General features: G+C 31.7%; 1 protein-coding gene across 1 annotated transcript; it reads left to right on the forward strand.

Annotated features, from left to right (window-relative positions):
* Positions 1-238: 238 nt before the first annotated feature.
* On the forward strand, positions 239-13,813 carry LOC105217985 (uncharacterized). The gene is made up of 17 exons (XM_054235007.1): positions 239-403; positions 6,444-6,628; positions 6,688-6,801; positions 6,997-7,153; positions 7,225-7,610; positions 7,742-7,854; positions 7,921-8,646; positions 9,140-9,450; positions 9,513-9,661; positions 9,721-9,834; positions 10,007-10,163; positions 10,254-10,642; positions 10,778-10,890; positions 11,519-12,268; positions 12,772-13,127; positions 13,417-13,549; positions 13,619-13,813. The coding sequence occupies exons 1-17, from the start codon at positions 374-376 to the stop codon at positions 13,672-13,674; spliced, it is 4,239 nt and encodes a 1,412-aa protein (XP_054090982.1). The 5' UTR covers positions 239-373; the 3' UTR covers positions 13,675-13,813.

Here is a 13,813-nt window from a genome sequence, read left to right on the forward strand (position 1 = left end):
AAATTTGTGTGTTATCTTAATAAAATTTCTTCAATAAATTGCGAGAGTATAAAATGTTCGGTTGCACCCGAACTTAGCCTTTCCTTACTTGTTATACATATATATAACCCTATATCTAACTTGTTTAGTTTTGTGATTTACAAACAACCGTTATGTGAAAAAAACTATTATAGCCTCTTAGCAACTTTTGTTGCGAGAGTATAAAAATATTTGAAGCACGATTCTAGCATTTACGTGGTATTGATAATTTCCTTGAAACCACAGCTCTGCACCAGTTTCGCGTCGATCGTTGAGCTGTGCGTTTCAGTTATTTGACTTGTTCCTCAAATTATTGTTTAATAAAATAAATTTGTATAAAATAAATGACATAAAAATGGGCAAAAATAAAAATAAAGGAAAGAAGGTAATTTTGCAAACAATGCTTGAATATTCTAAGTGAAAAATGTGTGTGTGTTTACGGTTAACGAGAATTGATTTCGCAATGTCTGTTCGTCTATTTGGCATGATTATATTTTCGGTGACGATTTTTTTTTTAATTACAGTAATTAATTAACTAATTGATTTAGAAAATGTAACAAAGAATTTATTATTCTTTAAACTCTAAACTCCAAATATCGTTAACTTATATAATAATATGACTTCAATGAATAAAATATAAAGACTTCGGGGAAACTTTAGTATACTATCCCAGGCTTTCGGTAATAAAATGGGTATCGTTGGAAAGAGGAGGTTCTCCAGATTAAGAATATATATGGGCATTTCCGCCATGTCGAACGGGACAATCGTACACCTTACAACTAAAAAAAAATATGAACTAAAATGTTTTTTAATTTTGACAGTAGGATTTTTTAATAGTCCTTCATTAGCTCTTCATTTAGTGTTAAGGTTGATTTTGGAACGGTTTTCATTTTCAAGATAATTGCAAAAAAACAAGGCATTCGCACGGGACAAAAAATGGAAGTCGATTTTGGGGACAACGATTCAAACGACGATTTCAGCGAATTGTGAGGCAATATTCAAATGTTTTTGATTGTAAAATGTTGCGCATTGACGGCCTTTAAAGATGGTATGAATTTCATCCAAAAATAATTTATAGTTTTATTTAAATTAATTATTAACCATATTCGCACGGGACATGTCGCACGGGACATTTTTTTCCATCATATATTTATGTTGATTTTGTTGTTATAATACAGAATTATTTAACAACAAGTCCAATGAAATGGCTTAACATAGTAGTAAATGTATTTATTTATTTATTTTAACTAATATCCAACGAGAAACACAACAAAAATTCTATAGTATGAAATGAAAATGGTATTATGAATGTGAAATACATTTTTTTTTATAAATTTTTTTGGATTTCGTTATCTGCCAGACTTTCCTTTTGATAACTGCTCCCACTCCATCGACGACTCCTTACAAAAAAAATTCTAATGAAGAGTATTTTAATTATTTTATAAAATCTACCAGGCTTGATAATATAAATTTGAAACTGAGAGCATTTACCTTAAAAAAATAAATATTTTAGAAAAGCAACTAAAGGATTTCTTAATTTTAGTTAAGAGATTTATCAAGAAAATAATATTTCATGCGTTTACTTGTCACTTTTAAAAGCAAACGATTTTCCCTTTCAACCTTGTTAAAATGAGCACTCTTATTTTGATTTGGGAGCCTATAATTTTCGCCAAAATCTATTTGAATAGCTATTTCAGTGGAATTTAAAGTGCAGTTTTTGCTCATATTTAAATAATTAATGTAAATGTATCTATTTACATACTTAAGTCAATTTTACAAGACAAAAAATAATTTTCAATTTTTAAATTCCACACCTACGATGTCGCACGGGACCAATTTTAAGTAGTTACCAAAACTACAAATCTTCTGATTTTTGAACAAGGTTTTTTTTATTTTAATTGTATGCAAGTTTACTGTTTATACCCAAAATTTGGCGCGCTTGCTGCTTATATTTGCGATGCAGTGGGAACAAGTGTTGTTTTAGGATGTCGCACGGGACATTAAAATATAGGATAATAAGAGAACAAAAACTTACAGTTATTTGCAATCGCATGCTTTCTTATGCATTTTATTTTGCTCTTTGTACCCTTATAAAGGTTTTACACAAAGCAAAAAATTATACATGATATGTTTCTTTAACAATTTTGACGAAAAAACAAATGCAGTAGAAAAATCGAAATGAGAAAAGTAGCTCCTATGCGACTTGGCTTTCGAATATCTCGTAATTGGTTATGAATTAATTTAAAATTAATTAAATATAAATAAATTTAAATACTTTCCTATGAGAATATCCAAAAACTTTGTAATTCTAATAATGCTTAATATTATGTCTGTGGTGGACCTTCTGGCGGAAATGCCCAGATACATACATATAGCTGCAGCTGACTTATAGTTTTCGAGATATTCGCACTTAAAGTTGAAAAAAGTGCTACTTTTATCTTGAATTTTCACAATATATACTGAATATTTTATTAATATTATGCACTTATTTTACACTTACACTTCACCACATTGTTTCTGCATATTTATTTTATAAAATTTATCACGAAAATAGCTGTAAATAAGTATTTAACATTTTACACAAATCTTCGTTTAAAAAATAGCAAAAGGGTTGCAGCTTGACAAATATATATATATAAATAATATACTTTATATATAGTACATATATGTATGTACATACGTTTATGGTTCAGTATTTTTTTTGTTACGTTGAAGTTTTTAAACCCTCTGGACTTCTGAGTAATTGGATACATACATATATGTGACGTATTTACAAAACATATTGGACTCATGCCTACCACGTACATTCTCTCATCTCCTGTTCTCGCAATTATCATTTTAAACATAAACAAATTACTCAGATTTGAAGAATAACTATTTATTTTATGAAAACAAACAAAATTTTAGAAGCTATTTGACTCTTTACCTTTTTACGCAAAAAATTAAACATATGCTTTTTTCAGTGCGACAAAACATATGTATTGTAATAATGATTTTTGTTTAATATTTTATAGCATAACCGTTATTTTTAATTATTTAACTGCATCTATTTGGCATATTAGCTGTAATATTGTTAATAAATTCCTGTGGAATGCTTAACCAGGTTTGTTTTACAACTCTAAACAATTTGTTTTTTTTTTCTCCATTCACATTTTCTTTGCCTATCCTTATATACATATGTGATTTTAAATAGTATTGAGATCGGTGATTGAGCTGGCTACTTTAGAACATTCATATTTTGTGCTAAGACCCAATTTTCAAATAGTTTCGATATTTTCTTTGGCTTGTTGTCGTGTTGAAATGACCACAAAAGTGACATATGGCATGGGGAAGCATCAAGCTCTTTTGGATATCCTTGCATATGAATCGATCCATAATGCAATTGAGTCGTTGTCAACCCCGGAAAACATCTCCATGCCATAATGGCACCTAAACATGCTTAACTGTACCTTGAAAGTATCGGGATGTAACCGTTTAATTTTGTGGTCGGCGAACACTTCTCTTTCCGTCTAAGTATTTCAAATTTCATATTAATTTATCAGAGAAAATTATTGATTTTTATTATATCGTTTCACTGACCAGTTATTGTGTTCCCCAGCAAATTGTAAACGTCTTAGTCGATTTTTTCTTGATTTAACTATAACTTTTTTTCTTGGATGCTCTATAACTTTTTATCCCAATTGTACATACTCTCCTTTGTACATTACGACTGCTAATTATCATATTTAAGTCTTTAACCACGCTTGCCGCCGACTTGTTTGTAAACTTTTTTAGTTCTCTAAGTATTTTTGAATCGTCATGCCATGTTTTAGCTTTGGATAGTTCTCCACGATGGTTAGTTTTCACAGATACCTTTCCCTAGATTTCTTTACATAAAACTTATTAAAAATATCTTTTTGTGATAAAACATTATTGTAGTATTTAATAAATAATGGTTTTAATTGAACTGAATGTTTATGCACAGCCATGGCTACTTTTTATACTCTCGCAACAAAGTTGCTAGCAACAAAGTTGCTAGAGAGTATTATAGTTTTGTTCACATAACGGTTGTTTGTAACACCCAAAACTAAACGAGTTAGATATAGGGTTATATATACCAAAGTGATCAGGGTGAAGAGTGGAGTTCAAATCCGAATGTCTGTCTGTCCGTCCGTCCGTCCGTCCGTCTGTGCAAGCTGTAACTTGAGTAAAAATTAAGATATCTTAATGAAACTTGGCACAAATATTCCTTGGGACCATAGGAAGGTTGCTTTCGAAAATGAGCAAAATCGGACCACTGCCACGCCCACAAAATAGCGAAAACCGAAAACACATAAAGTGCCATAACTAAGCCATACATAAAGCTATGGAAATAAAATTTGGTATGAAGGATCGCACTATGAAGGGGCATATTTGGATGTAATTTTTTTGGGGAAGTGGGAGTGGCCCCGCCCCCAAATCGATTTTTTGTACATATCTCGGAAACCCATAGAGCTATATAAACCAAACTTTCTGCAGTCGTTTTTTTAGCCACTTCTTAATAAATAAAATAAATTACTAAACGTGGGTTAACTCACTAACGAAAAACGTCAGAAACACTAAATTTCACATAAGAAATGGCAGATGGAAGCTGCACTCAGATTTTTTTACAAAATGAAAAATGGGCGTGGCGTCGCCCACTTATGGGTCAAAAACCATATCTCAAGAACTACTCGACCGATTTCAATGAAACTTGGTTTGTAATAGTTTCCTTACATCCCAATGATATGTTGTGAAAATAGGCCAAATCGCTTCACAACCACGCCTACTTCCTATATACCAGAACTTTGAAGACGATCTGAATCGTTTACTTTACAATATATAAAGTAAGCACTAGTGAAGATATCGGTGCAGAACTTTGCACAAATACTATGTTTACAGTGTGGCAGCCCCATTTTAAAAATCGCCGAAATCGGACCATAGGTTTTTAAGGCCCCATATGTCGAACACGAGGACCTCGGTGCTTCTAACCTAATATTAAGGTTTCCAACTTTCAATGGACTTTGTACAATATATATGACGAATATGTAGGTCAAATTGTGTATTATATAATATTAATAAAGTTAAATAAATAAATTGCGAGAGTATAAAATATTCGGTTACACCCGAACTTAGCCCTTCCTTACTTGTTGTTATAAATTTCTTCGAAATAAATAGAATTTTAATCTCATCCCAGGCTAAAATAATGCTGATTTTTTATGTCGATATTCAAATTGCGTAGATAATGCAAAATTGTCACAAAATAACGTGATTTTCGTCGCCTATCGCTATAAATTGCGACCAGTCCACTTTGTTTTGTCGCGGTGAATATTGGGTACTTTTAATTTCTTTCGTATAAAATTTAAAATATTAAAAAAAATTATAAGTTTTATTATTGGTTCACTAAATAAACAATTTATATTCATATTTAAGTACTTTTTTTATATCGAAAATAGTAATTTGGACTATGCGAGATGTTTTTAGCATTCATAGCCATCAGTCCAATATGTTTTGTCCGACACTGTATATACATATAACGCATAAATATTATGTAACGAAATATGGAAGTGATAAGTTCGTGCGTAACCGATCCTTATATACGCTCACAATTCCATAGAGAGACAATTCTTGCTTCATTTTTTTGAGATATGTATATAAATATGCTAATATCTTGCACTAACCGATTTTTACGGTATACAGTCAAACAGAGGGACGGAAATCAAAAATATATATAGCGACATATAATATTGAATATGGAGTCTAAACTGATTTATATTGGTATGAATGGCTTACTATCAAGCGAAATAGAATCAATAAGTTGGATGGATAGGCGTTATATAATAAAAGAGCGTGGTTTTGGATTTAGCTTACAAAAGTGAAACAATCGCCGCTAAAATCGGTACCTACAGCGACATAAAAGATAAACAGTAAGAAATGGCAAGTCATGCTCATCAGCTTTCGTTAATGCATACAATTTATAAGAATTGCAATAAGTTTATTAAAAGAAATGTATGTATGTGTATGAAAAACGCATACAAAATATAAAATAATTTATAAAGAATTATGTTCGAAGTCAGCTGAAAATTAGATACATATAACTGTTTCGTTACTATAAGCGGTATATATCTAGTAGATATTTACATAGGTACATATGTATGTATGTATATCGTATACTCAACATATACATACCTTTCGTTATATAAAAGGGATCAATTTAAATCGAGAGATACAAATTATCATATTGGGGGTCAAGTGGAAAAAATAATTGATTGCAAAATTAACGATATATCAATATAGACAGAACCGGATGGACAAATAATGTAATGTTCAGCATATAAGAACTGTGTGAAAGCTATTAACCAGTTGCGCCTATTTTGAATAAAAATAATGTATAATATAGATATGTATGTATGTCTCTTGTCTTACAGGGTGTACCTGAGCTTGCGAAGAAGCCTTTAACAAACAATACTGGCAAAACTGATACTGATATTTGCTCTAGATTCAAGAATAAACTTAGTTTCAAAGACGATGTGGAAAAGACACCGGGTCCGTATGTGCGAAAGCCTCATCTTCATCGTCCGTTTTATCGTAATTTTAAGCAACCAGATTTCGGGTAATCGTACATAAACAAGCATTACATGATTTAATATTTCTTTAAACTATATTTCATAGACATTTCGAGGTAGAGGAAGAACTGGAATATTATTATCCAACAAATGAAATGAAGATGGCACAAGAGAATCGGTTTGACAGTATATTTCTGGCACAAAATGACAATATTATAAAGTGAGTAAGAGCATTAATCAAAAATGGAAACACATTATATTATATCACGTAAGTGACATCTTTAAGTGGCAACAACTGAAATAAAAGTTTGAAATAGCCATCTTAACAGAAAAGAGATAAAATCAACTTTCTTGCGATAGTCTATTATACGCTTTAAATAAAAAGTAATTCAATTAAATATTTTTCATTTTTCAGAGACTACATAAACACAAAAGAATTAACGCCAAACAACGTTCGTAAGATTTTCCAAATGTTAATAGAAATAGAGGATCTTCACACTATGCAGCCGTATTGCCAAATATATCTCAAAAATGTAACAGTGACTAAAAGTGAAAACTATATAAAATTTAATGTAAGTTGGGGGAGAAAATAAACAAAGCTCATTTAATTCAATTTTGTTAATTTACCAAGTACTTTAATTAGATAAACATGCCATCATATATTAAAATTGATAAAGTACTCAACCCTTTAATGGATGAGGTAGTCTTTGTGCCTCTGTTGGGTCGTGAAAACAATCAACTTTCTTATCCCGTTGATCTACTTTTAAACCATCCACATGAGTCACTAGGAAGGGATAACAAGCTTTTTCGTGAAGTTGGCTTACTTGATAAACTGGAGAGAAAAATCGCATATGTGGAAAGCTCTAATCCACACTTCAATAGTACTAAAGAATATGATATCATATTTCGCTCACGTCGTATGTCTGTTCGTTATCAGCGTCGTGCATTGGAATTATTGGATGAAGTGCGTCGTGACTATATGTTCCCCAACATAAACCCTCATAAAGAAGAGGAAACCAGGGAGGTTAAGTAAGTGTTTATTCTGTGTACCAACGATAATGATTATTTTTGTGATAGAATGGAAAATAGCATTCGGTTTATTTGGACCGAATGTGTAAAGCAGGTTTTCTTAAAAAATCTATTTATTATTTTTGCAACAGATTAGAAATAATTAATATACAGATTTGTGAGAATCCCGAACAATTACAAGCTGTACAACAGATTTTCGGCGGTGCGAACCCTTATGCGCCATACATAGTCGTTGGTCCACCGGGTAAACTTTTTTATAAGTTATGTTTGCACGCATTGTCTTTTTACTTTTTACATGTATCCCTTGTAGGTACCGGAAAAACGATCACAATCGTTGAAGCCATTTTACAGCTTTACATTAACCGACCTCAATGTCGAATTTTAATTACTGCCAGTACAAACTCGGCATGTGACAAAATTGCGCTAAAATTAGGTGAACAATTTGAAAATAATCCATTACTTCGAAAATTATCATCACAACGTTCAAATCCGCCCACCGATATGTTACGTGTCTTCTCAGAGTCATTTTGTAAGAAGGATATAAAAAATGTGAGTCGTACAATCTTAGAGCATTCGAATTATTGCGAACGGGAATGCAAATCGCCATCTGTGGAAGTGTTGCAAAAATACAATATAATTATAGTGACACTCATGACTATGGGTCGTTTACGTACTGGCACCACGGGCGATTGGCCATTTACACATGTTTTTATTGATGAGGCTGGTGCCACTATGGAGACGGAAGCCTTGATTGCCATAACAAGTGTTGATACGAAAAATTGTCGTGTAATCTTATCAGGAGATACGAAACAATTGGGACCGGTTATCATGTCACCGATAGCCGCTGAGCTCGGTCTGAAATCTTCGCTAATGGAACGTTTGCTCCAACGCAATTGTTATGCGGTTAATACTGATGGTACCTATGATTACACCTTACAGACACGTTTGAGACGCAACTTTCGTTCGCATCCGGCAATTGTGAATATCTATAATCATCTCTATTATGGCAACGAATTATTAGCCAAAGTCAATTTAGGTGAGTTAAAGTCTTTAAAATAGCTGAAATTGCTCAATTAGTATCTATTATTTCAATATATGGCGAACTAAAGAACAAAATTAAGAATTAAATTGCTTAAATTGTCCAATTAGTTAATTGTTTTAATGTATGAGTTAAGTTGTTTAAATTATCTTAATTGCTCAATTAGTCAATTGTTTCATTGTATCGTAAATTTAGAAAAATTACTCTTAATTACTCAATTAGTTTATTATATAATTTCATGGCGGTTTGATATAAAATTTATTAGATTTAAATAACTGAATTTATCTTAATTGTACCTAATTAAAGGCTTTAAAAATTATAAAAGTACATACATATATAACTACTCTTAATTTTAATATATTACCTAATAACCAATACATGTTTGCACCGTAAATACTTTTGTAGATTTATTTTTAAGATATAAAATAAATATTTATTTTCCATTGCTCTTTCCCATATATTCTAAATAACTTTCTTTTTATCTTTACAGATAATTTAATGAGTTGTAAAAATATAGAAATTTTAAAGAACAAAAAATCTCCAGTGTTTTTTCTAGCAATTGGTGGAGAACTTGAGAAATCTTCAAGATCTTCCCTCGATGCACTTATATGGATAATTAAAATGTTGAAGACAAATATCGATGATATTGGAGTAATTTCTTCGTACAAATTACAATGTAGACACATAATGCAAAAATTGAAGCAAGAAAATATTCGAGGTGTTGAAGTGGGTACCGTTGAACTATTTCAAGGTGGAGGAAAACACATCATTATTGCTTTTGGCTTTACCGGCGATCCAAAGGTACGCAATATTATTTATATGTATGTTTTAAGCTATGTACATTTTTATTCTTTCTAATTTAGCGCCTCAATCTTGTTCTATCACGTGCACAATCACTACTCATACTCATAGGCAAACCACAAACTCTGCAACAAAGTGATGATTTTGTATATATAATAAACGAGTGCAAAAATATGGACAATTATTATATTTTTAAACAACCAGATTTCGGGTAATCGAATATAAACAAACCTTGCTTGATTTAATATTTTGTTAAATTATATTTCATAGACGTTTCAAACCAATCAAAGACCTGGAAGATTATTATCCAACAAATGAAATGAAGATCGCACAAGAGAATCGGTTTGACAGTAAATTTCTGGCACAAAATGACAATACTATAAAGTGAGTAAGGGCATTAATTAAAAATGGAAACAAATTAGATTATAACACGTAAGTGGCACCACTGGCACTAACTGAAATAAACGTTTGCAATAGCGATCTTAACAGAAAAGAAAGAAATCCAACTTTCTTGCGATAGTCTCCACAAATGATTATTATCCGCTTAATCTTTCAGAGACTATATAAACACAAAAGAATTAACGTCAAACAACATTTGTAAGATATTCAAAATGCTAATAGAAATAGAAGATCTTCACACTATGCTGCCATATTGCCAAATATATCTCCAAAATGTAAAAGTCACTGAATGTGGAAAACATTTTAAATTTTATGTAAGTTTTAGGAGCAAATAAACGAAATGGAATTCAGTTACATATGTAAATTTTAGTTGGTAAATTAATTTTCTTATTATCTTTAATTAGATAAATGTACCACCACATATAAATATTGATGAAATACTAAACCCTTTAATGGATGAGGTGGTGATCGTACCTCTGTTGAGCCGTGAAGTATCACTTTCTTATCCCGTGGATATACTTTTACGCCATCCACATGAGTCACCTAAATGCGTTGACAAGTTTTTTCGTAACGTTGGCTTACTTCATAAGCTCAAGGGAAAAACCGCATTTGTGGAATTTGCTAATGGAAATACAAATATTGATACTACTAAAATATATGATATTATATTTCGGCCATGTCGTATGTCTGTTCGTTATCAGCATCGTGCATTGGAATTATTGGATGAAATGCGTCGTGAATATGTGTTTCCCAACATAAATCCTCATAAAGCAGAACAACCCAGGGATGTTAAGTAAGTGTTAATTCTGTGTGCCAACAGAAATTATTATTTTTGTGGCAGAATAGAAAAATTGAATTCGATTATTTGGACCTATTGTATGAGGCATCTCCTATTACTTATAGGCGTGTTTTTTTATTTTTGCAACAGATTAGAATTACTTAATAGACAGATTTGTGAGAATCCCGAACAATTACAAGCTGTACAACAGATTGTCGGCGGTGCGAACCCTTATGCTCCATACATCGTTGTTGGACCACCAGGTAAACCATTTTAATTGTAGTTTAAAATTTACAAATATAGTTGAACTTCCATAACTCGAAGTTCTCCATAAGCCGAACTCTTGAATTGAAACTAGAAATCAAATTTCATACAAATTACCTGAATCTGAAGATGATATAGAAGACCATTGTCTGGGGTTTCTCAAGCCTAATATTACATGCGGAATATGACATATACATATCTATTGAGTTATCTACGGTATCAGCTTTCTTACGCACCTTCAATCGACGGTCGGACAATACGAGTTCATGAACTTCTGTCACGTAATTTGTCGTGGTGGTCAACGTTTTCCGGGCACCTGAACGTGACTATTCCAGGGGACGTGGCAAAGGGTGACCACATCACCATTCGGTAAACAAATCGAATGGGAAGAGTTACCATAGACAGCACCCAAGCGCTATTTGATTTCTATTCCCAACACAAAGCCCGATTCACCGGCCGGTACTGTTAGTTTATCATTTTTCTAAATATCTTATGTGATACGTGATACTGACACAATCGGCCGAAAAACTCCGCTTTTGTGTATGTACATATATATGTATATATATATATATATATATTTGAATATTTTTCTGTATAGACAATTATTTTTTATATGTTTACCTGTAGGTACCGGAAAAACGACCACAATCGCTGAAGCCATTTTACAGCTTTACATTAACCGACCCCAATGTCGGATTTTAGTTACTGCCAGTACAAACTCGGCATGTGACACAATCGCTTTGAAATTAGGTGAACAATTTGAAAATAATCCATTACTTCGAAAATTATCATCACAACGTAGTGGTGTCGATTTTATGGGACGTCCAAACCCGCGCACCGATATGTTACGTGTTTTCTCAAAGTCATATGGTAATAAAGATATGAAAAATGTCAGTCTTATCATTTTGGAACATTCGAATTATCCTACACTCAAATACAAGTCACCATCTTTGGAATATTTGAAAGAATACAACATAATTATAGTGACACTCGTGACTATAGGTCGTTTACGTACTGGCACCATGGGTGATTTGCCATTTACACATGTTTTTATTGATGAGGCTGGTGCCACTATGGAGACGGAAGCCTTGATTGCCATAACAAGTGTGGATACGAAAAATTGTCGTGTAATCTTATCAGGAGACACGAAACAATTGGGACCGGTTATCATGTCACCGATAGCCGCTGAACTCGGTCTGAAATCTTCGCTAATGGAACGTTTGCTCCAACGCAATTGTTATGCGGTCAGTACTGATGGTACCTATGATTACACCTTACAGACACGTTTGAGACGCAACTTTCGTTCGCATCCGGCAATTGTGAATATCTATAATCATCTCTATTATGACAACGAATTATTAGCCAAAGTCAATTTAGGTGAGTTCATTTATTAAGTACAGTTGTTGAAATACCAATTAAAATTAAATCTAATTATTTGTTAAATTGCTGCAATGCTCTTAATTGCTCAATTAGTATATTATTTCAATGTATGGCGAACTTAGAAAAATTAAGAATTAAATTGCTTGGACTGTGCAAATTGTGCAATTAGTTAATTATTTGAACTTATGAGTCAAGTTGTTGAAATTATCTTAATTGAGCAATTAGTTAATTGTTTCATTGTACCGTAAATTAAGAAAAATTAGGAGCTAAAATGTTGAAATTTGCTTTATTACTCAATTAGTATAATATACAATTGCATGGCAATGGTGAGATAAAATATATTACTACTGTTAATTTTAGTATGTTATCTAATAATCACATGTTTGCTGTGCAAATACTTTTACAAATTTATTATATTTGAGATAATAAATACATTTTTTACAGAATAATTATATTTCTCATTTCCATATATTCTAAATAACTTTTTTTTATTTTTACAGATAATTTAATGAGTTGTGAAAACATAGAAATTTTGAAAAATAAAAACTTTCCAGTGATTTTTCTACCAGTTTACGGAAAAGTTGGGAAATCCTCAAAATCTCGTAGTTCCTTTAATACATTAGAAATCGATGCGCTCATTGGGACAATTAAACAGTTGAGAGCGAAACCTGGCGATATTGGTGTAATTTCACCGTATAAATTGCAATGTACACTTATAAAGCTAAAATTGAAAGAAAAAAATATTCAAGGTGTTGAAGTGGGTACCGTGGAGCTATTCCAAGGTCGAGAGAAGCACATCATAATTGCCTCATTTGTTAAATCATTTGGTAATTTAGGCTTTACCGCCGATCCGAAGGTAAGCAATATTATTTCTATGTCATAATTTTAAAGGAACTTAATTCGACTTAAGCTAATGTGAACTACTAGAGTTATTCTGATTAATTGTTTCAAGACAGTTTGTTTTAAAAATGTACATCTAACGGTAATGGCATCGAAATACATGTAAAGGAATTGAACCGTTTTTACTAGTACTCACAATTGTGATCTTGGCAAAAGTCGCCTTGAAACATCTTAACATATTACCGCCGAATTAGGTACTATCTGTAATTACACATTTTTATAAATTTTTATTCTCTCTAATTTAGCGTCTCAATGTTGTCCTATCACGTGCACAATCACTGCTCATACTAATAGGCAATCCACAAACTTTGCAGCAAAGTAATGATTTTGTATATATAATAAATAAGTGCAAAAATATGGACAATTATACGAACAACGGTAGATATATTCTTTGTTTTAAAAATGAGAAAACATTTAGAAAATTTAATTTTTTTCTTTTTATTCCAGTGCAGAGAAAGTGCAAGCGAACCAAGAAGAATGAATTATTCGCCATTGCGGACTAATTTTATAAATTTTTAAAGCATGTCTCTTTATTTTCATACATTCCCACATATAAACAGATTTTATTACTTATAAATATAACTAATTAAATAAAATACATTCATAAATATATATACATATTATGTATAACTATGGACGTTG

This window comes from Zeugodacus cucurbitae, chromosome 6 (genome assembly GCF_028554725.1).
Source record: "Zeugodacus cucurbitae isolate PBARC_wt_2022May chromosome 6, idZeuCucr1.2, whole genome shotgun sequence".
NCBI classification, from domain to species: Eukaryota; Metazoa; Arthropoda; class Insecta; order Diptera; family Tephritidae; genus Zeugodacus; species Zeugodacus cucurbitae.